Consider the following 26,345-nt stretch of genomic DNA (forward strand, 5'->3'; position numbering starts at 1 on the left):
GAGAATGAGTTGTTATTGAGATCATATAAATGAGATACAGAGATGTTGTTAGCCAAGAAAAAGAGTAGCATCAAAATCATCTTGAAAGTTTAGGACTGATTTTAAATCTCATCATATCCAAAAAACTAATCTCCTCTAAAAAAGGGACATATTTGATTTGTTCTGGTGAGATGCACTACAAGCAGTGACTTATAATCATTCAAATGCAGCATTGTCAGGTTGTCCCGTCTAGATACTCTTCATGCTATTTCAAACATGTCAAAACAACTCAACAGCCAACCATAATAAATGTTGGTAGTGTACATTTGTTGCACACAGACATGTTGAAAGTTAAATTTTTCCGTGTTGTCATGTTGTGACAACGCTGTGCTTCTGATCTGGTTAGGCAAAAAAACAACAACAACAAAAAAACACACTTAGTTGGGGTTAGGAAAACAAGATTTGGCTCACCTAGATACCTGGCTTAGGGTTTTTGGAATTGTCCCTTCATCTCATTAAAAATATTCAGGGGTCTCATGCTTACAAATTTGATGGTGTGATTAGAATATTGACATTTTATTCTGCCGATTGAGCTGTTTGTTCTGTTTGTCATCTGTAATCCAAAGTCACTTTACTTTGCCCTGGTCTCTTGACGAACTCAAAACATGATCCATCACTGTGAACTTTGGAACATTCATATTTTAATACCAGCTCGTTCTTTGTTTCTTAACAAACAAAGCTGTAATCAGGCAGCAAGTTTCCACACAAACAGAGATTAAATTAATGTGTTGCTCAGATAGACGGGACCCATTTATTATCTCTATCTTTGACCTTAACAGGAAATTGTTTTTCAAACCGTATAAGTTAAACTATCCATCTGAAATATCAAACCCTGCATGAGCTATGAGAGTATAGAAAACAGAGCAACAAAGTAATAAACCAGAAAGTGATCACTTCCATAATCAAGGAATTGTTTGGTTTCTGGGGAGTTTTATTATTTTTCCTACTTACCCAGAGTTCAACAAACACAACGAGGTCTCCATTATGCCTCGGCATCCAGTGTGAAGGTATATTGAGCAGAAGCAGCTTTGCAGAAAGGCAAATACAATTTTCTCCCCACAGCTTAGGGTTTAACTGCTTTTTAAATGTTTTTACAAGCACTTATAAACATTTACATTATTATTCAGGACCATTTGTGTGACTGTGTAAATACGGGTAGGATGAGAAATGTTCCCTCATATTTCTTCTTTAAGGGGCTGAATAGATACTTCATTACAACATGTAGTATTATTGACCATTTTTGATTCTTGTTATTTTTTTGGAAGTTTAATCATTTCCCAACCGTTGAGCTATTTCTGTACACACATATAGAAAGAAATAAAAATATCTAGAAATCAAATGCAAGTCAACCCTCCTCTTTAGCCTTTAAGACTACTTTTATGACTGTCTTCAAACTTCCCTGTATGATGGTTTATACATTAAGTCCTGGGCTACTTAAGCTTGTCCTCTTTACCTACAGGTGAACCCATACACGCTGCGCTTTGAAGGCACCTGGGAGACCAGCTTCGACAAGAGGATGGCATCCAATGCCTTTATGGCGTGCGGTGTGCTTTATGCAGTGCGGTCTGTCTACCAGGATGATGACAGCGAAGCAGGCGGCGACCTGGTGTTGTATGCCTACAACACCAACCATGCCCGCGAGGAGCCCGTCAACATCCCTTTTCCCAACCCCTATCAGTATATCTCCTCGGTGGACTACAACCCTCGAGACAACCAGCTTTATGTCTGGAACAACTATAATGTGCTGCGCTACTCGCTGGAGTTTGGACCACCGGACCCCACCACGGGTGAGGAGCGATCCCACAGAAAGCACATATAACACTTTGTTTTAAAGTTGCAAAGGAGCTTGTTGCATGTGCATAGGTGTATGTAAATTGAGGGCCATCGTGATAAGAGTAGGCATGAAGATAAAGGTGGGAAAAGTGTATTTTGCAGCAATTGGACAAAATGAGAAAGATAATATTGGCGCTTCAGATAACCACCAGAATCCACTGTTGTTATCAAATAAACAATGTGTATATGTTTCCCCACTAATACACGAGATACAGGCTTTTTACTGTTTGTTGAGCATAATCTGTAAACGTGTTCCATATAAGGAATTACTTTGGTTACAAATATCTTTAATGTCATGCACAAAACTTCATTTCTCTCATGATTATTTCATTTAATGCATAGGACTTGAAATTATGAAAAAAGACTTATTAATTATGAATAGTGTTTGTGGGTTTGATTAAGTAAAAAAAAAAAAAAAATTTACTTGATCAAGGAGAACTTCAAACAGCCTGAGCAGAATGTGCTTGTGAGTGTTTCTTATCTGACATTTGGGCGCCTTGAAAATCAAATCATTGTATTTCCATCCGCAGCCATAGTTATCATAAAGAGCAGCCTCTCAGGTATGACTGCTATATCACTTCATTTCAACTCCGTGTCATGGATAATGAAAAAGTCATTCTGAAATGATAATGGAGCAGGATGAAATGAGAACACCACAGTGCATTTTGGCCATCCATCAATATGAGAGTGAGGTTTAGATGTGTTGTATATCTGAGCTGCATAACAGCCTGTATAAAGCTCGGATTAGGCCCAGAGCAAGCAGCGGCAGAGACACACAGGCGGCAGCACTCAGAGAGTTGAGCGCTGACTCTGCGTTTGATCAGTTAGGATTTTGTAGTTGTGATGTGCTGCTTTTATCTCCGCATTAGGTTTGGTTGTTAGTGATGGTGACTTCTCTGATACATTTGATCAATTATTTACTTCTGCCTGGCTTGTGATGATGCTTTCTCTCCATCTCCCTTCGCTGCTTCTCCTCATGTCTCCCATGAGCAGCCTTTGAGAGGCTCAAAAAAGTATTTGTCACCCCAATTATTGTCAGGCTGACTTTTGAACTCAGCTTCTGAGAGATATCTTACATTCACATGCATGTGTCCTTCACTCTCTTGATCTTTTTCTCTTCTTCTTTTTTTTTTTTGCTGTTGGGCTTTGCTGCTCTCTAACAGATCCCTTGCATCCTCTCTAGATGTCTTCTTCTCACTTAAGGTCTCATTTTCATAACTCCCCCTCTCTTCTCTCTGTCGGGTTACTTCAGGTCCTCTGACAACCACCCAAGTGACCACCACTCTTGCAGCCAGGCCCTTCACCTCCAGTGCCAGCCCCTCTACCGCCCGCCCATTGGCCCCCACCTCGCGCCCAATCGGCTCCATCAACAAACACCCTGATCTGCGACCGATCACTGCTACCGTGCCTGTTACCCGCCGGCCACCCCGCCCTCCTCAAGGCCCAGAGCCCCATGTCTGTGAGTCCAAGCTGGTCCGTGGTGTCCAGTGGCCCACCACACAGAGAGGAGAAACAGTCGACCGCCCGTGTCCCAAAGGCTCTCTAGGTGAGGACATCTGCATGTGTCTATTTTTAAACTTGTGTGCATTTTTTCCACCCCACGAAACAAACAACTTGTTTCATGTAGAGATGTGCTCACACAGTATGTCCTCCATGCATGTGGGTGTTGGTGCGTGCAATATATCTCTGTGCATGTGCCCAAGTAATCAGCGTGTTTGTGCACTCGCACTTGTTTTTTTCCACTGTTGTCTTCTTCTGTCCCTGCGTTGGTCCCACCAGCAGGCACAGTCCCAGAGGACTCGCAGATGAAAGCCTGTCCTCCACAAATGAAAGGCTCATCTCCCGCAGAAACGGAGCCGATTGAAAGTAACGAATAATGAAATGAAAGGCTAGACAACACAGGCTTCACCTCCCTTCATGTTAGTTTCTATACCTCTAAACATGCAGCCATCAAAAAGCTCTCTTTAGTCACAGAAAAAAAAGATTTCCCCCCATCCTCCTCTCCAACGCCTTTCGCTGTTTCTGTATGTTCTCTCTGGAAACGACAGTAACATTAATTTAGCAGCTGGCTTAATTGCCGCATCTTGGCAGTGCGCTCAAACCCAATCTGTGGTCGATGGAGGAGAGTATAGAGAAAAGCGAGAGAGAGGAGAAAAAAATTAGTGGGGGAGAGAGAAAAAAGGGAGTATGAAATGCAACGCCACATCTGCTCTGATCCCTCTACAACTGTGAAGCGTTGCTGCATTGTCTCCGTCGTCTCTGCTCTTCCGCTCTGTGTCTATCTCTTTCTCTCTATGTGGTCTCTCTTTTCTGACTTGTCTTTGTGGCTTGACGTTGGTTATTTGTGTTAGCAGCAGCAGACAGACCCTTCTCTGGTTTTATCCCTGCATGCTGTCCTCTCTCTGAACTCTCGTAGCTTAACAGAAAAAGCTAGCTGGAATTGAGGGTTGGTGGAAGGTGCTCCCCTTCAGGTGTTTTTATTTGACTGTGAGGGATCATACCTGATGTCTCTGGTGTGTGTCTGTGTGTGCAGTAAATGCTATGTGGTACAGCTGCACATGTTCCTTTAAACCTGTTCCTTTTAGTGCATGAAAGCCTGTTCCGCCCCCACCATCTTCTTTCTCTCGTTCTCTTCCCTCATTTTCTCACTCCATAAAACCTTTTCCACTTCTGACCCATTTTCTCTCCGACTTTTTACTCTACCTCCTCCCTCCTTCTTCCCTCTCATCTTCAAACACTTTGAGTGTTGCATTTTTAAAATTCATTTCATTCCATTTTTCTTGGGTGGGAAAAAAAAAATCTATCTCACTTTTTTTTTTTGTGGTCATCCCTCTCCTCCACACGTTCCCCTTTAATTGCAGGCACCTAACGCTTATTATCTCTCCATTACTTCTCCCTCGTCCTGTTTCTTCTCCCTCTGCTCGTCTCTAGGCATCGCTTCGTTCCAGTGCTTGGCGGATCAGGCCTCGTGGAACCCGCGGGGTCCTGACCTGAGCAACTGCACCTCCCCGTGGGTCAACCAGGTGGCCCAGAAGGTGAGACCTGGAGCCGTACCCCCTGGCCATGGGTCTGTCCCCTTCCTCTGCCCCACTGCCCCCATATCCTCCCTGTCCACCTCCACACACACATTAACATATCTCCAAGGCTGGCCTGATTAGAATACAGACTCATTTCGACTGGCCCTTCATTACAAGGCATCTGCTCTTGATACTTAATTAACTCTCCTTTTTTCACTAATATACTTTAATTACAGCTAGGTTAAATTATTTTTTAAAAAATCAGGCTGAGGGCCTCACAGCTTGCAAAGTACTCTGCCACTTCAATTTCTTCATCATAATCTTATATAATGCATTATACCTGTGCAGTAGATAAACATCATGGTCTCTAGGTGATGCACAATCATCTTAGCTTAGCTTTAAATTGCTAAATTATGTTATTATATACACTGTAGTGATCTGATTAAGCTCCAATGTTGGCGTTTAACTTGTTTAAGACAAGTCCATATAAATGAATTAAAGAGTTTTAGGGGCTACTTTTCCGCAGGAGAAAACCATGATTCTTTAGCCAAGCGTGCCCATGACTGGATTTCTAAAAGGTTTTTGAAGTTTATGCATGAACCTTGAAAGTAGCCTCACGTTTGAAAGCAACATCGTTGGAAGAATCCATTATACCTTCTCCTTTTGGCAAAAATCAATTGCAATTGCAAAGTGTTTGCTAAGGGTGTGATTTGCAAGTGAAACAGCACTTGGGAGAGTAAAAAGCTCATGATGTCTTCTATAAGGGCTATCTGTGTTAACACTGATGAGAGAGGGGCTGTTAAAGTTTTTTTTTTTTCTGATTACTTAACAAATAGCATGCATGAGTTTTTTTGTGGGGGGAAATTGAGACAATCTCTTTTAGTTTCCATGTAAACAGTTTTCCAACTAATTTGAGCATCCATCCTGTCGTGCTGTTACCATCACTGCATGTAAGCATGTATGCGTTTGTGTTTGTGTGCAGATAAAGAGCGGTGAAAATGCTGCCAACATAGCAGGAGAGCTGGTGAACCACACGCGGGGTCGGATCCAGGCCGGAGATGTCAGCTCGTCCGTGCGACTGATTGAGCAGCTGCTTGACATACTGGATGCCCAGCTTCAGGCTCTGAGGCCCGGAAACAAGGAGTCAGCTGCACGGAACTACAACAAGGTAGAAGAGAGTGTATACACATTCATAAGTACGCACACTCCTATATTTAATTCAGGAATTAGAAAAGGACGCTGAGGTTAATGTGAATTTACCCCCCTAGTGCACATGCAAGGACGAGTGAGTTTTTAATTTAAGGACTTTTTTTTTTTGTTTAGCTGTTTTAATTCCTGGCTTTGTTTTCTGCCTTCCAGCTCCAGAAGCGAGAGCGTACCTGTCGAGCCTACATCCAGGTAGCTTTTCTATTTTATCTGCCTGCTTTACATGCCTGTGGAGTAGGGCTGCTCTGTGACTTAGAATAACTGAGGGAAGATAAATCCTTGAGCAGACTAGGTTTGTGGATGAGATTCCTTTGGCTCAGTGCTCTGTATTATGATTTATATTGCCTTTGGAATCATCACTTTTCTGGTTTGTGCTGAAGAGCAGAGTGAGTAAGTTTTTGGTATAACTCCTGGCAGGCTGCGTGTACAGTATTTAAATGTTGGTGTAATATTATCTAGAGGATTGAAAGCTGATTTGTAGGTTTTCTGTTTGAAATATGGGTTCAGTTAATGTGGGAGTCATCTCTCTTTGACATAATCTTTGTTGGACTGCACCTAACAATATCGGCGTTCGCCTCATTGTGTTGCACAATAAGGTGCAATATCTGTGGCTCTGAAACAATGTAATTTGACGATAGTATGAAAGGCAGTCGTTTGTGTTACTATACCCTCTGTGCTTTTTCAATATTTGTGCAATATCTGTGGTTCTGAGAAAGCTGTAATGTAATATCATGAAAAGGCCTTGTGTATGCTTCCCTCTAATGATGAAATGCGGCACTCTGCAGCACACAGTCTTTTGTGTGTCTTGACCTGCCTGCAGCATACTGTAATGTGACACCACATCTTCTGATCTCTGTTGGTGCAAGATGAATGTAAAAGCTGCTGTGTAGTATATAACTGACCATTATTTTTTGTCACTTGCTGCAAGGTAGTTCAGCATAACAGTGCTGTTCAAGGGATAAACCGAGAACACCCTCTGTCTTCTTCTTCTGTAGCGGATGGAGTGCATTCTGATGCAAAATTCATTTTGCTAACAGCAACGCTCTTTATTCCACACAGCAGTCAATCCTTCATTTTGAGAGGCCTGAGCAAGAGAATTACATGATTCATCAAGCAGGCTACTCCAATAAATTGGATAGCTGATACAACCATCAAAATTGCCATTAAATGAATTGTAAGTGTGAAATAGAATGGTGATATGTCTGACATAGCACGGTAATAAATGTAGTGCAGGGGAGTGGTGAGTTTCTGTGAAATTAGAGTGAAATTGTCTTGACTTTGTACTTCGAGGTGGGCAAGTAATATGTTTACACCTAACAACATGGTACAAAAAGAGAGTAATTACCAAGGAATGGGCAACAAAGCAATCAAGAAGTAACTGTTAATTAGTGAATTGCTAATGGCACTTCCTGAAAACTGGGAACAGATAGCTAGACTCAGTGCCTAATGATATGTTACTAGCTCTGTGAATCTGCACTCCAAGCACTTTCTTAATGATTTTTCCTTATTGACTCAGAATTATGTACTAAATGGCACCAAACCTATTAATAATAATGACTGCCTTATTATGTTATTTTGTGTCCCCTCGCATGCAGTCGAATATCATACTGAATATCTTTACTTCATGATTATCAGTACTACCATTTTTAGCTGCGACCCGCAGCTAGATTGATCTCTCCAGTCGGTCCACAAAAATGCCCTTAGCCAGCAACATTTTTTTTCGCCACGGTAGACTAAAATTTGGCAAAGAAAATAGGAAATCACACATGCAAACTGACTACATCTTTGTTGTTGAATGCTTGAGGCATCTATTGCAAGTGTGTGCTTGTTTGTTCCTCCACAACTGCTGTTATGTAGTGAGGAATCGCTCTATTTCTTTCCTTCAGATATTCAAATATCTGTAACAAGCTATTGAGCTATTCATTAATTATTAGTTAGTTGCTGATTTGTTTGTTCTGTGTTCCCTGCGAGCTGCTCAGGATTTTTCGCACCTTGTTGTAAAATGTTCCCAGTAACAGCAGTAGTAAATGCTTTGCCTCGTGTCTGTGTCAGGCGGTGGTGCAGACAGTGGACAACCTGCTGCGACCTGAGGCCCTGGAATCATGGCAGGACATGAACAGCACAGAGCAGGCCCACACTGCCACCATGCTACTGGACGTCCTGGAAAAAGGAGCTTTCCTGCTTGCCAACAACATGTATGGGAATCGCTTTTCAGACAGAGCACCCAGTATTGGTAAGAAAAAAAATCACGAGTGGTGGTAATTATGTGGAATATATGATGGTTTGGCCACTGTTTGTGGAATTAAAATTTCTCCTTGATGTCCTCTGACAGCGTAGAGGTCTTAAAAAAATGTTATGTGATTTTTTTTTTTTTTCCTCCATCAGATCTCGAGGTGCATGTTCTGAACACAGAGATGGACCTGCAGGACTTGTCCTTCCCACAGAACTACGCCAGCGACAGCACCATCCAGCTCTCAGCTTCCACGATCAAACAGTACAGTCGAAACGGTCAGCAGCCCTCACGCAACCCCGTCGTCACCCCTGAAAAATCTCACTGTCCTGTGTAGCCCGCTCTTATGTCTCCATTTGCATTTTCATGCGAGCTTAAAACAATCTGCATGCAGTTGACTAAGTTATTGGTTCATAATAATAGGCTAATCAGATTAACAAAAGTGCTGAGACAATTTCTTTTCTTGATGGTTTCTTAACAGCAGTCTTAATAGAATAGCTGGAGAGGCGTGTAGATTACAATCGGCCCCAGTCTGACAGAGCAATCTCAGCACTCCCTCTCTTCCCCATTCCATTCCCTCGCTCCGTCTCTCCGCCATCTTATCCCCCTCTCTCATCTCTCTTGTTTCTACCCCCCCCCCCCAACTCTGTCAGCCCCCCCTTTTCTCCAGCGCTCCCCTCCTCCCTCCATGGCCCCCTCATCCCATACCCTTTTCTGTTTTCTGTCTCCGCTCGGCTCTGCAGTGGGAACGAGATTAGAATGATTGAAACAAACGCACATGAAATATTCATATGGAATAATAAGAGATCTGTGAATGCTTGAGGGATGAATGTTCCATTGCCCTCCACATTAAATCTCGCTCTCTTCCACCAGTCAAAATGAAACGGTCCTTACCATCATTCTAACCTTCACTAACTCTCTCTCTCTGTCTCCCTCTCGCTCCCCCTGTCACTCCCCGCTCTCTATCTCCGTCACTCTCACTGCCATTACCATATTATGCCCCCATTTCTGTATTTGGTCTTTTTTTTTCCCCTCCCCCTCCGTTCTCCTCCTCTTCCCCCCTTTATCATTCTGTCTGTATCTACCTTTTTCAAACAACATCCGCCTTTTTTCCCCCATTTCTTTTCTTTTCATTCTCTCTTCATCTTTCTGTGTTTCTCTCCCTCCCTGTGCAGGACAAGTCAAGGTAGTGTTCATTCTGTATAAAAACCTGGGATCCTTCCTGTCCACCGAGAACGCCACGGTGAAGATGGAAGTGGACGGGCCAAGCCACGACAGGAAGCGCCTGGCAGTCAACTCCCATGTTATCGCTGCCTCCATCAACAAAGAGTCCAGCCGAGTGTTTCTCACTGAGCCGGTGGTCTTCACGCTCAGACACCTACAGGTAGCCAAATTAAATGCTTATCACTCTCAATTTATATTCCGACACATCCAGTCAACATTTTCCTTCATCCCATCTTTTTTTTTCTTTTTTTTTTCTCACACAGTTGGAGAATTATTACACTCCAAACTGCTCCTTCTGGAACTACTCCGAGCGCTCCATGACAGGCCAGTGGTCGTCGCAGGGCTGCAGGCTGCTGGACACCAACAACACACACACCACCTGCTCCTGCAGCCACCTCACCAACTTCGCCGTGCTCATGGCTCACCACGAGCCCGATGTGAGTAAACAAGGGCGTGGCACACACGCGGTTAAAATGGAAGCGGGATAATTTATGCAGACGTTCATTCGTGCGAGCATTAGCGTTCGCTCACTCTCAGTCACACACCCTCACACACATGCACATTAATGTATCCTCTCAAGGCTGACAAGCTCTTTGTTTTGAATTTTCCCCTTTCCTTCTTTCACTCCGACATTCGGGGAGGCACACGCTTACAAATTCATGTCCTGCTACTTCTAGCTGACATTCACATGAATTTGAATGTCATGTATTTTTTCCAGGACGTCTTGTCTCTTGTCTCTACACTTTAGCTCCTTGCATATATTTACAAATATTAAATAAAGCAATTTTCCTCTTTCTCTCCCCTCCCCCCTGTTGTGTCTATCTATCCCCCTTTTGTTTCCTCCCTCCACTGTTCTCCCATCTATCTCTGTACTCATCTCCCTTTCCGCTGTCTCGTCCTATATTTTCCCCTCTCTATTTGTCTGGTTCTGCTGTGTATCCGTGTCCCTCGGCCCTCTCATTTGTCCCAATTCCATACTCTCAACCTCTCACCTTTTTTTTTTTTTTTTTTACACCACACCACCCGGACTTCAGTACCAGGGGCGAATGCATGAATTGATCCTGTTTGTGATCACCTGGGTAGGGATTGTCATCTCCCTAGTGTGTCTAGCCATCTGCATCTCCACTTTCTGCTTCCTGCGGGGCCTGCAGACCGACCGCAACACCATCCACAAGAACCTCTGCATCAACCTCTTCATCGCCGAGCTGCTCTTCCTCATTGGCATCGACAAGACGGAATACCATGTGAGTTTTGTAGTCTGACACCTGCCAGGGATCTTTTCACGCGTGAACAAGGTTCTACTTGGGTTTTTTTTTTTTTTTTTTTTTTACCAGGGAGATGTATTACTCGATTTTTATTGCCCTTTAAAAAAGTGCTGCAGCACGTTGTCTCCTGTAAAACTCAGGTGACACAGCTGTGACCTTTTGATGAGAGTGAATAACAGGATCACGTTAGTTTTTCCTACTTGAAAATGACACAGAGAGTTACCGCTAACACAACTTTTTTATTGAATGGTGACTGTGAAACTAAAATTGAGGCAGTGTGTCATTACGTTACTCTATAAAACATTTACTGCACTGAGTAATGAATTACCACTCAATAATATGCAAAGAGCCAGTCACCCAAGGGGCAGCCTTTCATTTTCCTCTCTGAATGTCCAGAACTATTACCTGATAGTGACTCTGTTCTTTCCTTGCTGTCTTTCCTTTTCATCCCCCCTTCTTCTTCTTCTCCTCCTCTCTCTACACTCTCTCTTGCTGCTGTCTTTAGATCGCCTGTCCCATCTTTGCTGGCCTTCTGCATTTCTTCTTCTTGGCTGCCTTCTCCTGGATGTGTCTGGAGGGTGTGCAACTCTATCTCATGCTGGTGGAGGTCTTTGAGAGCGAGTACTCCCGCAAAAAGTACTACTATCTATGTGGATACTGCTTCCCCGCACTGGTGGTGGGCATCTCTGCGGCCATAGACTACAGGAGCTATGGGACCAAGAAAGCGTACGTGTGAAGACAGGCCTTTTGCACCTGCAGATTGAGAAGTAGGATTATGTTATTCCCCCAGCTGGAAATGTAATATACAGTGCTGTGTGAACGGCTCGCGCACCTCCCCGCGGACTGGCTTTTCTGAGCACACTTAGCAAAAGCCTGATGATTAGCCTTCATAAGATAATCCGCTGAGACAGGGAAATAGTGCCTGACTGTGTGCGCCCGTGTGTGTGCGCATGTGTCTGAGTGTGTATGTATTTGTTCATGAGCTTTGTTGCGTGTAACTCTGTCTTCTCCTCTGTGCCACTCCAGATGCTGGCTGCGAGTGGATAACTACTTCATCTGGAGCTTCATTGGACCCGTTTCATTTGTTATTATGGTATTAGCTTTACTGTCAGACAGCATTATTCCTACTCTTTATTTGAATATTACCCAGTCAAACTAAAAGTGTTTCACCATGCCTGCTTTGTGAGGTTATTAAAAGTTCAAAGTGAGTATTTTTGGAGCAGACATGTTTATTTGACTCCTCCTGTCTTCTGTCCTTAGCTCAACCTCATTTTCCTCATGATCACTTTACACAAGATGGTCCGCAACTCATCAGCACTCAAACCTGACTCCAGCCGTCTGGATAACATTAAGTGAGTTGAAGTTATTCAATTAGAGTCATATATCTCGGGACAAATGGTTGTTTTTCAAGAAAAACAAACTTAAGATACGTAAACCACACTGTCAGATGAACTTCACTTTGATTCACTCTCTTGTCCTCTTCCATCAGGTCGTGGGCTCTGGGGGCCATCGCTCTGCTCTTCTTGCTGGGACTGACTTGGGCATTTGGTCTCCTCTTCATCAATGAGAACACAGTTATCATGGCCTACCTGTTCACCACCTTCAACGCCTTCCAGGGCATGTTTATATTCATCTTCCACTGTGCCCTGCAAAAGAAGGTAACGGTAGACTCTGTAAATATGAATAAGCAGATGAAATGTTGTCAAGATAGATTGCAGGTTGGATGATACACAGCATTTACATTGAGATTGCAGGAATTACATTTTGCCATTGCTGTGTGTTAAAAGCCTCTGTTGCTCCACAATGGGCCCAGGATGTGTTTGTGTTTATGAGTGGCTTTGAAACCTCCCCACTGTGCTGGTGGTGTTATTTTTTTTTACAGGTCCATAAGGAGTACAGTAAGTGTCTGCGTCACTCCTACTGCTGCAGTCGCACCTCCACCACCAGCTCCCACGGCTCCCTCAAGAACTCGGGCCTGCGTGCCAACAACCGCTACTACAGTGGCAGCCAAGCTCGCCACGCAGCGGCCCACAGACAGGTGCGGGCGGGACAGACCCACACACACAAACAATGGCACACACAAAGCAGTACACACACGATGTGCACATGCACTTGTTTGTTCGTCTTAACACATCAATCAGACCACTGTAGGGTCTTGAAAATTGTCTTTTTCTTTGAGCAAATGAAAACTAAATCTGCCCGTGCGGCAAAACGATTTCACTTGTTTTCAGTGGAAATCAGCTTGTTTCAGTGGAATGAAACGAAAAATCAATTCCCCTGAATCAAACCACTCTCTTGGTGCAATCTGACATTTTTTAAGAACAATGTCAAAAATGGTGTCAAAACAAAACAAAACAAATAGCTTTGAAATGAAGAGAAATTTCCTCACCTCGCCTGTGTGGTTTTTCCTCATTTAAAGGTCCGTTATGTAATTCTGAAGAACAAAATGCGTGTATCTGCGGGGGTTTGATTGCTGATCAATACCAATGACTCACCGATTACTTTGTGAAGCACTCAGATTTACTTAACATACCTTTCTGCCCACAGTCACATTTGTTTCTGTTCGCCAGTGAGAAAGGCATCATGTGAACACCAGTATTATATTTTGTTGTCCGTGGCAGAGTAATATTAAAATATGTTACATCATGTTATATGACAAGATGTTTCTGCTGCAAACCTGGTCTAATAAGCCACCACGCTCACCTCTGTTGTGAAATTTATACTTTAATGTTTCTGTCCATTACCGCCAGCCCTGTGCTCGCCACAGTAGATGACTCATTAATAAAGCTATCCTTTGAAGTCCGTGTGCTTTATATAGACACAGGCTCCATAGAAGACAATTGGAAATATTGGGTATGACAGCAGATGCACACATACAATACACACACACACACACACTGATGTTTGTCCTCACAATCAACAAACAAGCTTTCCCACGATTTAATAAGACGCTTCAAATAACAATCGTATCAGCCACAGCGATCGTGTCTTACACATCTCGGGTTTATTAGCGCCCCTCATGATAACATGACATAGCTGCATGGCTCTTTACCTAACGCCTCCATCTCTTTGTCTGGCGTGTTTGCCTATTGTTCTTTGCGGATTAGAGCGAGCCCCACAGTTTTGATTACAGCAGCCCCACTGAGTTACAAAGTCTACCCGCCGCGTTTCTATATTTAACTTGTTGTCTGTTTGCTGCCACTCACTGCGCGGTGCTGTGCTCCTTCTTCCAGAGTCGGATCCGCAGGATGTGGAACGACACGGTTCGGAAGCAGACGGAATCTTCTTTCATGGCGGGAGATATCAATAGCACCCCGACACTCAACCGTGGTGAGTCCTCCCTCTATCACCGCTCCGCTTGCCCTCCGTTAAGTTAACAGAGGGGAAGCGTAAACGCATAGATTCTCACACACTCATATAGATTTACACAACGGAACAAAAACAAACAAATCGTGGGAGCAGAGCCAAGGCAGAGCAGTTAATCAGTGTTAAATGTGCACATATGACAGCATACTGGGTGACAAAATATATGTGCACATGCCAGGTGTGTTGAGGTGAGCTAATGATTCAGATTGCCTCACAGCGATACATGTCGCTTTAATCAAATAGCATATGGTTGTGGTCTGGCAGGTAGGTGTGAGTTAGTGATGCAGTGGCAGCCGCTGGTCAGTAAAAGCACTTAGCAGCAGCAGCAGCAGAACTATGTTGAGCTCAAAGACTGTTATGATGTGTGTGGGTGTGTTGTTGGTGTTAGTGAGTTCATGTTCCTGCCTGAACCTACACAGTGAACTCCTGTTACTGTAATTAAGCAGATTTAAGTGTAGTCATTATTTTTGAGTATGTAAAGTCACTAATACTAATTGAGCTTAATTACAGCCTAGATCATATCTGTTCTGTGGAGGAAAAGGATATTTTATTGCAGTAAAAGTAACAACACCGCAGTCTAAAAAGGATCGTACTAAAGGGGAGACGCTACAGGCAAAAACTTTTTTTTTAAATATTTAATTTGATTCTACACTTTGACTATAATAAAGTAAATAACTGCTCAAGTGTCATGGCTTTATCTGTTTGTTAAAAATGTTACCCAATCCACCTTCAAGACGTACATCCTTACAGAACGATGGTCATGGTATAAAACAGGGCTGTCTATGTAGTAGAAAGATGCAAATATTTTCAAAACTGGTGCAACATGTCAGAGAAAAATTAGCTGTGTTATTCCATTTTGCTCCAGAGGTAGAAGACTTACAACAACCAGAATGCACTGCACCACACCGGACCAATAAATAAATTCCTGCTCATTGCTGACATTCATTTGAAAATAATTAAGGCAAGAAACAGACAGTCAACAGGATCGTGGTTCATATTTGATCAGCGATGCTACAGTGTGATTGGAGTTCTCAGCTTCCATTTTCACATTGCAACACAGGAACCACTTCTGGTTTCAAAGTCTGTCTTTATTACAACTAAACAGTATGCTAAACGTGTTTCTGCAAACATTTGAGGATAGATGGTGTAGTAACAGAATCTTGTGTTGTAGTTTATCAGCACCGTCTACTTTTGTCAGCTTGATCAGAGTTTGATGAGACGCCTCTCACTCAAAACAAGAGAGAGGAAGAGAGAGAGCGGCGCCTCTCTCTCTTCCTCTGACTACTCCTTTGTGTTTGTGGACGTGTGCTTACAACAATCTGTAGTTGACACAATAGCCCTAAAATTACCTAATTTTTTATGTGCTGGGTAGCTCAATCCATAATATTCATCATAATTAATTAGTTGATTCATATTTTTATGATCTAAATCTGCAAACTAATGTCAAATTAATACTGATTTAAATACTGAAAAACTTAAATGTTAATATATATAATATATATATTATTCATTTTGTATTTCACATAGGTTACACAGAAATAGTGATGTGTGCAGTAAAATATCACAGAATTGCTCGAGCTGTGATTCCATTATTAAAGCGAAGTATTGTAAAAGCAACGCACGATAAATCTCCAGCCCTCGTTTGAACTCCCTGTAGCCTTTTTCTGTACTTGCATGTTATTGATCCCATCCAAACACACATTTATTCTATTTTTTACCCTGGATGCAGTGACGCACACATCCCCTCTGAACTCACACAGCGCATGAACAGCGCACTTACAATTATTTAAGAGCCAGAGCAGTGAGAAATGTGTGTGGAGTCACTGATTGTCTCAGCCTCAGCAACTGGTGGCGTCACTGCCGCATCCTTCAGTGACACAGACACAATCAAGGTTGGCTCAGGTTCTGGATTGGGGGGGTGGAGGTGGTGGGGAAGGGGGTGGTGTTGATGATGACACAGAGGCAGTTGCTAAATCAGCCGTCACTCTCTATGCTAATTTCATCCATTTTCTTTTTAATGAACTGATTAGCGTGTGAGCGAACAGGGGGTAATTATTCTAATTGAGGAGAGTGACAGGAGCAAGGCAGGGGGTGAGGAAGAGGGGTGCCACAAGTGAGCAGGATGGATGAAAGGTGTGTGTGTGTTTGTGCGAGTGTGCGTGTGTGTGTGATATCTGTGTATGTGTGCGTGTGTGGTCGGGCGGGTCGGGTTTCCAGAGCTTCTTCGTCACGATAGAGCAATCACCAGGCCCGGTGGAGACGCAATGTGGATCATTCCATGTTGCGCTGTCAAACACAAGCAACTGTGCTGTGAAGCCTTTATTTTCTGTGCTTCTGAGAAAAGTTTGTCAGTTGGCAGAAAGTGAAAGGGGTGCGCGGGAGGGAGGGAGAAGAAAAAAAGATACAGAGAGAGGCGCTATCATGGAGGAGTAATTAAAGAGGCCAAATCTGGAGAGGAGAAGCTGCGCTGTTATCACTGGCATCTCGGATCCCTTTGATTTCTCCACTTCACTTCTTTATGAACCGCAATCTCTTCCTGACAATAGCAATGTGTCCAGAAGACAGCATGCACACACACACACACACACACACACACACACACACACACACACACACACACACACACAGCCTCCCATGATTCCCCCTGTCCTACTTTCCTCCCCACTTAAAGCTAGTTCCTTTAATTTTCTACAGGGTATTCCTATGAGGTATACACAGACAGCTAATCCCACCTAATTTAGTGTTGTTTGTAAAAAATTCTGGCAGGAGGAACTGAGAAAATGTGGTTAAGTCAAGACACAGCAGAACGAGCCAGAGAACGCGGGGAGAGGGTTTGTGTGGCATGCCAGAAAGATGGACAGGGGAAGTGTGAGAGGGGGGAAAATGACAAATAAATAGCTGTGCGTGAGCGCATATTTTATGGGCTTTTTTTTTTTTTTTTTAGCATTCCCTGCTCCCTTGCTGTGTGATGAACGGTAGGCGTGAGACCTGAAGGTTGCACTTTGCCTTGGACCACTCTCCGTCATGCTGTCCTATTTTTAATTTCATGGCATTTCTGTTTGACTTGCCTCAGGCTCGAGCCATACATGGGCATTATACAACATTCTCAGTGCACCATTTCTTTGAATTATATTTGTCTTGTAGTGGCATTCACATTTCACTGGAAAATTAACTGTGTTTCAATGGCTGCACCCTCTAGACTACATAATGGCATGCATTACTGTTCTCCCCCATCTGACTACATTGTCAGGAGCCAGAGGAAAAAAAGAAAAAAAGAATGGCAATGCTCCAAACAGTACCTTTCCCCTGCAATTGTATTTTTACTCAAAGGTTACAATCAGCAAGCATAAACATCGAGGGGAACACTGTGAAATGCATTACTGCAGAAAGCACCAGCGTAACAAAAATAGCCCCATCTGAATAAACAGTAAATATTTTTATGATTCCAGATGTTATTACTGAGTGTGGAAATTTCCAAACGTTACACCTATTGTGGAAAGTGTTTCTGCTTGTGTCTGCTTTGCATACATTTGAGGAAAAGCTTCAAGCCTATTTATACTTACGTTTGTGTTTCGCAGCGACCATGGGCAACCACCTTCTGACGAACCCCGTGTTGCAGACTCGTACTGGTACCTCTCCTTACAACACTCTGCTGGCTGAGAGCTTCACCCCGCCCTCACCTGGCGTCTTCAACTCTACCGGTTAGCTCCTCGTGTGTGTGTGCGCAGTCTTGTTAGCGTGTGTGTGTGTGTGTGTGTGTGTGTGTGTGTGTACAGTATGCGCTCAGCTTATCGTCCCTCTGTTGTTATACTGTCACTGGGTACACAAACTCACTACTGTACTGTACAAGGCTGGGAAATAGGACCTTCAGATAATAATGTGATATTTTAGGCTGCATAGCAATACACAGTGAATATCTTGATTTTAGAAATCTCCACAAAACTGGACAATAAAAAGATTTCAAATGTGTTTAATTTTAACACAATGAGGTGTTGATAAATCATAGATTATCATCAGCAGTGTGGATGTGATGACTCAGTGGGTAAAGACAAGTAGAACAGACTGCTCAGTTCAGAAAATGACATCACTTTACTGTAATTCACCCTGTAAATCCAGGAGCACTTCTGCCTCATGATATAAAGATATACACAACCTAGGATGATGTGATGTCTCTTATCACAGTGATGAAATAATATCAATACATTGCTCAGCCGTACTACTGTATTTGAGTGCTTGCACGTGTGTGTATCAGCCTGTTTGTGTGTCGTGTTTTTTCCGACTATGTAGCTGTCAGACGGATTCACTAGGCTGAGCAGAACAGAGCCAAACAGTGCCTACAGCCTAACCAGCCATCTGGTCAGATCTCGAATCTTCATGGGAACAGCCACAAATTGATTAGAAGTTTAGCTACAGCTGTGACTGCCAGAAATCTCGAGGACAGTTTTGCTTTTCCCAGACAGGAAAAGTAGTCAGCTTAAATCATGACGGCCATAGAAAGGGATCAGACAGCTCACTGGCCAGGGACAGTCCATCTGGGTGGAGGTCAGTCAGGTGTGAGTGTTCACTAAAAGGGCCTGTGTGTGTGTCTGTGCGTGTGTGTGTGTGTGTGTGTGTGTGTGTGTGTGCTTCTATCTCAGAGTGGGGCACTTTACACAGCCTAATGGCTGTTTTATCTCATTGCTGCAGTCCCACACCACTCTTTGGATGCCTATAACTGCTGAATTAGACATGTTCTGGTAATTGCCTCACTACAGTACTAATATTCACTTGGTAAGCAAGAACTGTCACTGTGTGTGGCTGGTGGCTGGCTGAGTGTGCACCCGCTCAGTATCAGGCCCGTGTCTGAGGACTGAAATTTAAGGCGGCGTTTCTGTTAAATATTTTAAAGCCTCTCCGCACAATACGTCAAGCCTGATGGCCACAGGCCTGGCAGCCAAGACATTTTTAGAAGGGAGAGGGAGAGGAAGTAGGGAGAGCACTTCATTAGAATGTCTAATTACCCACACCACCACTGAAGAAGAACGCTGATTAAAGTCATTCCACACATTGAATTTTAAAAATGAACACACTTTTGACTTTTGGGCAGCTGTTTTTTTGGCTGGGCTTTACTGAGTGACGGTAATTTGGGAGAAAAAGCACAACGTCTTTGGTGTGTTGAAGGGGACTCGTAAAATAAACATTACTTCTACTGTACAAGTATGAATTATGTATGTATGCAGGTATCACTGACAGAGGTAAATAAATATCCAGAATATTTTCTGTGGCTCCGATGTAGATGTTGGAGGAATATGATGTCAAACAAACAGGACTAACTCTGCATAAATCAGAGTTAATGTGCTGTGAATGTGGGGAGACTTGGAGGGTTGGATGTGAGAGTGAGAGAGACGGAGATAAAAGAAAAGGGGTGGACTGACAAGATTTTTTTTTTTTTTTAATCCCTTTAATGGTTCCCTTTTGAAATGTCTTGAAAAGGAATTCATCAAGTTAATGTTGCATCATTAAAGAACACTTACTGACGAGTGTGTTTTTTGTTTTGTTTTTTATTCACCCCACATGACTTTCTGTGGGATACACAGGAACTTTCCGTGACCCAAGTAAGTGCAATTCACTTCCTGCTCACAATTTTCTGTCGGATATGGATTCTTCTGCTCTTACTGACACTTAAATCTGACTCCGTCTCCGTCTTCTCTTTGTGTCCAGAGACCACATTATCTAAGGCCCGTGACCCCTGTGGTATGGAAACTCTGCCCTTGAATGGTAACTTCAACAACAGCTACTCTCTGCGCAGTGGCCCAGGGGGTGGAGGCGGGGGCAGCTGTGACTTCCTCGGTGGCGGGGGTGGAGACAGTCCCCCATCCCAATTCAATACGCACAGCTCAGAGGCCATGGGAGGCGGAGGCATCCGACGAAATCTCTCTGATGCCGCCGCCTTTGAGAAAATGATAATCTCTGAGCTTGTGCACAACAATCTGAGAGGTGGTGTTGGAGGAGGAAGTGGAGGCGGAGGTGACGTCGGGGACAGGGTATGTGGCAGCCTGGCCAGGGGACGTCCTCATGGTGGGGTTGGTCGGGGTACGACGGGGGCCAGGCCGGAGCCGTCTATGGGCATGGATGACGACGAGGACTTTTTGAGAGAAGGGCGACAGCGGACCCCGCAGGATGTGGAGCTGCTTTATAAAGCTCTGGAGGAGCCTCTGCTGTTGCAGCGCGCCCAGTCGGTCCTCTACCAAAGTGATCCAGAGGAGTCGGAGAGCTACACGGCCGACCTCACCGAGAGCCTGGGCCACAGCGGCCACAGTGGCCAGAGTGCTGGCGGGCAGGGAGGCAACAGAGCGCCAGACTCCCCTGCCCGTGACTCCCTGTACACCAGCATCACCAACCTGCGAGACTCACCCTACCCCGACAGCAGTCCTGAGCCCCTGGAGGTGGTGCCTCGTTCGGCCCAGCCCCCTGAAGAGCTGTACTACAGCTCAGGGAGGCCAGCCCTGGGCTCTCGTGGGGCCCCCATGCAGACCTTCTACCAGGCCCCGCCCCGGAGACCGAGCGGGGAGGGCCACCAGGCTCAGGAGCCTGCCCACAACGAGGGAGACGGACAGATGCAGCTGGTCACCAGCCTGTGACTGGAGCCTGAAGGAGGAAGTTGGGGACTAATGTGACGGCCAGAGCCGCCTCCTAGCCCGCCTCGTTCTCGTGTCTCTCCACTTTCTGCTTGTTTGGTTGCCTTTCTTTCTCTTGACTTTAATTTAACTAACAGATGAGCAAACAGAGTGACCTTCAGGGGGAGTCATGGCTGACTTTGCAGAAGCAGCCTTTATATCCAATCCTCCCCTGTCTTATGGAAAGGAGTGACGGGTGTTTTTCAGCAGAGCATTCATCAGCTCGCTCCGTCTCCGGTCCTCCCCAGTTCCTTTGGTACCCTAAGGCCAAGTCCAGCACTCTGAATGTACCGATCCACCCCCTTTACCTTCAGATACTTCAAAACTTTAAAACTTTGTTAAAGTTTTTTTGATGTAATTTCTCTTCAGACCTGCCTCCGGAGATGGGATTATCATTTTATATATTTTCTCATTTCCCTTTCGTACCATCTATAGGTCTTTTTCGAGTTGTCATTTGACAGGAGTAGTTAGCTGTGGAGACAGGGAATATAGTACACTATTATAACCTGAAAAATATCTCACAGAAAGCTCTTCATTGTTGCCAAAAATATCTTTTATTGAGCCAGAACAGAAACTAGAACATTCAGAAAGCAAACACACACACACACACGAACACACACACACACACTCACTCATCCAGAAGTGCTCATTACTGAACATCAGAAGTGAAAACAGTACTCCATCTAAGTAAAAGGGAGCAAGAGCTTTTGTTCCGAGCAGGCAGTGGGAGCTGATTCAGAGTAGTTGCCTTCATTTTCTCTTGCTGTGAATCGACGACTTTGTACAGAAGTGGAGTAGAGGCAGAGACGGAGACTGAGGAGGCGCTGCACCCCCACCCACCCCCCCTCCGGAACAGAAGGACTGCATCCATAAGACTGGCCGATCCTCTCCACTGTTCTCTATGGTTGTTTGCTTTAGGCATTTGAAAAGTTAAATGACTGCCTTGCTATTGTTTTGACGAGAGTATTCAATTTGTTGACTTTGGGTCTGCATCCTCTGGGGGCTGCGAGAGCTGCGACCCCCCCCCCAGTCCCCTGTACCTTGCTGTTAGAGACTAGCCAGTTGAAGTGGACTTGTTTCCTGTCTGTGGCTTGTGACAAGCAGGACTGTAAACGTCGCGAACGCACTGGTCGACCAATTGGTATAACCGTGTACATAGGAACCACACATGAATCTACTTTATTCCTACCATGTAAATAGAGACACCAGATGATCAAAAGCAACAAAAGGTAACAAATACTATGAAAAATGACTTCTTGTACTGCAACAAACCAACAAAAGAAAAAAATAAAATGTTTTGGACGTTGTGACCTGAATGATACGCTCTATCTCTCTCCCCCGTTGCTCGATCGCTCGCTCTCTCGCTCTTGTGCCCCAGCACTGTGCCATCCGGTGAAAAAAATCCTTTGTGGTCCAATGGAGAGAGAAAAGGCAGAGAGAGAAACAGATTATAATGTGTAGTAGATTTTATTTATACAAATGACAAATGGAACAACAACAAAAAAAAAAACTCCTGGCACAATTTTTATGTAATATAATCCGTTACATGTTGTTAATGTTTGACCTTTGACCTCCCCAGGGTGGCGTTGCCGACGGCAGCGGGGGGCGGGATGTGTGGGGCAAAGCGAGATAGATGTCGTCAAATGTCATACTGTGCCTCACAGGCACGATAAAGCATTGTGTGTGAACGACAGCATCCATGAAGTGATTTGGTTTGTTCTTGTATTATTTGGAAGATATAACCAGATGGCATACTTTTAACAAACATGGGTTTTAGCATGTATAATGATGACATTTGTTTTGCTATCAGAGAATATTGCATTTGCTGTTTCTTAAAGATAGTTTCAGCGTTACTCCAGAGCCTAATGTGACAATTCATTAATTTTCCCGTGTGCATGTGTGTTTGTGTGCATGAGTGTCAGTACGAGTGTGTCCGAGGTGCTGATTGTGGGTATTAAGCGTCAAGTGTGTTTGTGTGTGTGTGTGTGTGTGTGTGTGAGTGAGTGTGTGTGTGTGTGTGCGCCGTGCACCAGACTTTTGTATGTGCACACACATCTGAAAGACTATTTTTTGTGACATGACTTGAATGCACATCAGACATGGGGGATACTCATCTCAGAGAGCTGCCATTACTTCTCTGCCTCAAATGGAAGTTGTTCTTGCCGCGGCGTTCAGGTATGACGAGGAGGACGGCAGAAATCAGACCGCCTCGGGAGACGTGAGATAACCATATACCATGAAAATGACAAGCAGGGTTGACCGATTGGGAGGAACGTGTTTCCAATATGCCACCTTATGCAAGCGATACGTTTGAGAAATTAGCTGTCAAGAGAGAGACGCTCGTGAGGCTCCTTTCATCCAGCTGGAATCTGTCTGACCTTTAAAAAAAAAAAAATCTTTGCCTTCTTCTACGCTGTATTTATAGGTATTTGTTATGGTTTATTTATCAGTTTTTATGTATGTTTTTGGAATATTTATTCACATTGATTTATTCATGACATTGGATTTTTTTTCTTTTTTTTTCTTTTGACTCTCTCCCTCGTAAACCTGCGCCTGGCGAAAAGAGTGGGATGTGTGAGCAGAACGTGAGCAGAAAATAAATGCACCCACTGCAGTGTGACATTTGGCTCGGGCCTGACTGTCCCACTTCTAAAAGAACCCAAAGGACAGCTTTTAGCTGTGGCTCCTGGGGCTGAAAGAGAGAGAGGGTTAAAGACAGATAAGGGAGAGGGATTACAAGGATTTGCCACCATTTATTCTTGTTATTCAAATCACTTGTGTGAGTAACATTGTGTGGGCCGTGGAGCACGATGAGGCTCAGACAGAAGACCCTTGTATCATCACTCGAGCCATAGGGGGAACATGTGCAATACAGGTTTGACGGTACATGACTTGGATTTGCAGCTGACCCTGGGAGCTGTCCGTTTACAAATGAAAAGACAATATGCACATGTATTCTGCTCTGCTGCAGTGCTGAACAGCGTGAAGCAGGGATCTCACGGCTCAGTGGTGGGGCGACGCACCGAGGCAGCGCTCGCTGGTCAACTGAGGACAACTGAATGTATTTTAACAAGCAGGACTGAAGATGAAAGAATTCACTCCAGGGTGGAAGTGTTAATGGGAAACACAAGACGGCCGTCATCATCTTTATCCTCATCATTCTCATCACCATCATCATTAACTCCACCCCCCCTTCATTGTATTTGACATTATGTGCTGATGCTGATCTCCTCTGCTCAGCTGGGACCCGCCCCAGGGAGAAACGCTGTTTAGACCGACGCTCCCCATGAGAGGAGGAATGTGCGTCACCTTGGGCCCGCTTCGCTCTTTTTCCAGCACCTCCCAGCTCCTTTTTCTTTTAGTCCCTCTCCCCCATCTCATCCACATTTTAATATCAATCTCAATGGACTCCATTAGTGCAGCACTTCTTTGAGAGTGTTAATTTGTTTTGTCAAAAGCTTTGTTTATCCCAGATTAATATCTCAATAAACAGAGGAGTGCTGTACTGTGGTAAATGATAGTGATTATACAGTAGAGGGTCTGCGGTCCATGCTGTTGGACGGAGACTCACACAACGGGAGTTTCTCCACCATTCAAAGCCCTCCAAACCTCTGATTACTGTAATAACACTGTGGGTACTAATTTACTGCAGTGAACTCGCCCTCGCTCGCTTTCCCGCTCCCGTTCTCGACCCTGTTTAACTGCAAATGTTTAACACCGTTCCCACTGCATGCCGCTGGCAAGCCTGACATGCGTGTGCTCCAGCGGTTAGGTGGGAAGTTGCTTAAAAGGTGGGATGCCCAACCTTCGACATAGTGCCGTCTCACCCCAGCTTAGTGTCAGTGGTGAGTGAGCTGCAGCATTGTTCAGCCTGTCATTAGACAGCAGAGGTCCCAGCAGGCCTACAGTCCGTTTACTTGCAGTCGACCCTTTCTTGCTCAGAACTTCTTTCTTTTTTTCCTTCTTCTTACCAGGGATTTTTTGTGGCGCATGTCACACCAGGAGAAACTGGTGCGCGAGTTCAAGAGCAACAGAGGAGCAGAAGGTCATTATGTCTGCAAAGATGGGCCCAAGAGGGGACAGAGCGGGGACAACATCAGCAGAGATGTCACAGATGTCACAAATTCAGAGCCATAGGCAGCGAGAGCGAGGAGACGGCAGTGAGGCTGTGCAGGGTTGGATCTGGAGATAAGGGAGGAGGATGTGCTACTTTGTCTCAGAGGGCTTTCTGTTGGTGGCTTGCAGTCCAGAGGTTATCAGTTTGTTTTGTGAAATTGATCAAGCCGACGTGTCAGATCTCCAGTCCGCTCACAGAATGGAACGGATTTGCCTGTAGGAGGAAGAAAGATGACGTGATTGTCGTTTGGTCTCATGAATGCTTCCGTAGAAAAAATGTGAAAATGAATCCACTGCCGCATCAGCCGATCAAAATGGAGATTTTTAGAGAGCTAACAAATGCGACAGGATTTTCCTATAGAGATTTTTAAAAAGCAAATGTAAACAATGATAAAGTAGTACTATTTTGTTATTGGTCTCTTGTTACGTGTCCACATAACTGCTATACCGTACCTTTAGATTAGCTCTAAGAATATGTAGGGGTCCGGCATAAACCCAGTGATGAGGTTTGTGCTGTCCCTCTTCTGTGTTGAATATGTGTCCGTGGAGCTGTGCCAGCAATTCAGGCCATCTTTAATGCACAGGGTGGGACCGACAAGGGGGGTTGGGTGGCGTTCCCCCGAATGCTACCCCATGAGGTCCATTCTACAGCGAGACCCCCAAGGTCCAAAACAATCATATCTTTTGACACACAGACATAGAAACAATACACAGGCATGAATTTTTGTTCTGTTCCTTCCTGTTTCCGTCGCTGGGTGCATCGTCTCTGAGAGAGGGGGAGGAGCTGAGTTGTGCCTGTATGTGCCCGTCTGTGGCCGCAATGATCTCCATCCCGTGATCGTTCATGGGACAGGCCGGGAAACGCAGCCTCAGATGTGTCCGTGTCCATCATCAGAGGTAGAGGAGCTGGTTACAGCAAGTGTGAATGGGACATTCTGAGTATCAGGCCGTATTAATTAGATCAGTGCAGTAGAACCTGGTCAGTATTGGACGTCCCTGAAACGCTTAAATTAATGGGAATGAATTACTGGGTGCTCGTGGTTTTACATAGCAGGCTGTAGGCACCGGTAGAAACAAAGACTTTGTGCCATGTGGGGTTCAACATAAAGCACCGTATCCAGAGCTTTCTGTGACTTTTCTATGAAATGGATAATTTATCATGTACCACTGAGACATTTGTAAACCGGGGTCAATATAACGCCTTGATTCTGTTTTCTTTGAGAAATGATGTCTATATGTTTTATTTGATTTATTTTTTTTTTATTTATTTATTTTTTTCTCACGGTCATTGCTTTGACAGCTGTCTGGGCCAAAGGGGGATGACTTTCTGTGAGTGTTTGCGTCATCGCAGGTCAGAGCGACCTTGTATCAGCACATATTAATAAAAAACTAT

The 26,345-nt window shown here is 44.3% G+C and overlaps 1 protein-coding gene across 7 annotated transcripts in view; it reads left to right on the forward strand.

Moving 5' to 3' along the window:
* Positions 1 to 26,345, forward strand: part of adgrl1a (adhesion G protein-coupled receptor L1a) — a 153,768-nt gene extending 127,423 nt beyond the window's left edge. For 3 of the 7 annotated variants that reach the window (XM_037088523.1, XM_037088525.1, XM_037088522.1), the window contains 19 exons: positions 1,499 to 1,826; positions 3,125 to 3,418; positions 4,804 to 4,907; positions 5,872 to 6,057; positions 6,249 to 6,287; positions 8,148 to 8,328; positions 8,481 to 8,603; positions 9,501 to 9,709; positions 9,813 to 9,986; positions 10,584 to 10,793; positions 11,320 to 11,540; positions 11,841 to 11,907; positions 12,075 to 12,166; positions 12,304 to 12,472; positions 12,697 to 12,852; positions 14,048 to 14,144; positions 17,759 to 17,881; positions 19,757 to 19,774; positions 19,881 to 20,800. In XM_037088523.1, coding sequence (XP_036944418.1) covers positions 1,499 to 1,826; positions 3,125 to 3,418; positions 4,804 to 4,907; positions 5,872 to 6,057; positions 6,249 to 6,287; positions 8,148 to 8,328; positions 8,481 to 8,603; positions 9,501 to 9,709; positions 9,813 to 9,986; positions 10,584 to 10,793; positions 11,320 to 11,540; positions 11,841 to 11,907; positions 12,075 to 12,166; positions 12,304 to 12,472; positions 12,697 to 12,852; positions 14,048 to 14,144; positions 17,759 to 17,881; positions 19,757 to 19,774; positions 19,881 to 20,800 — 3,711 coding nt within the window. Of the gene's footprint in view, positions 1 to 1,498; positions 1,827 to 3,124; positions 3,419 to 4,803; positions 4,908 to 5,871; positions 6,058 to 6,248; positions 6,288 to 8,147; positions 8,329 to 8,480; positions 8,604 to 9,500; positions 9,710 to 9,812; positions 9,987 to 10,583; positions 10,794 to 11,319; positions 11,541 to 11,840; positions 11,908 to 12,074; positions 12,167 to 12,303; positions 12,473 to 12,696; positions 12,853 to 14,047; positions 14,145 to 17,758; positions 17,882 to 18,467; positions 18,667 to 19,756; positions 19,775 to 19,880; positions 22,153 to 24,810 lie in introns of those variants that run through there. The other 4 variants (XM_037088524.1, XM_037088528.1, XM_037088526.1 and 1 more) reach the window with 4 other exon arrangements.

Source organism: Acanthopagrus latus, chromosome 23 (genome assembly GCF_904848185.1).
Source record: "Acanthopagrus latus isolate v.2019 chromosome 23, fAcaLat1.1, whole genome shotgun sequence".
Classification (NCBI taxonomy): domain Eukaryota; kingdom Metazoa; phylum Chordata; class Actinopteri; order Spariformes; family Sparidae; genus Acanthopagrus; species Acanthopagrus latus.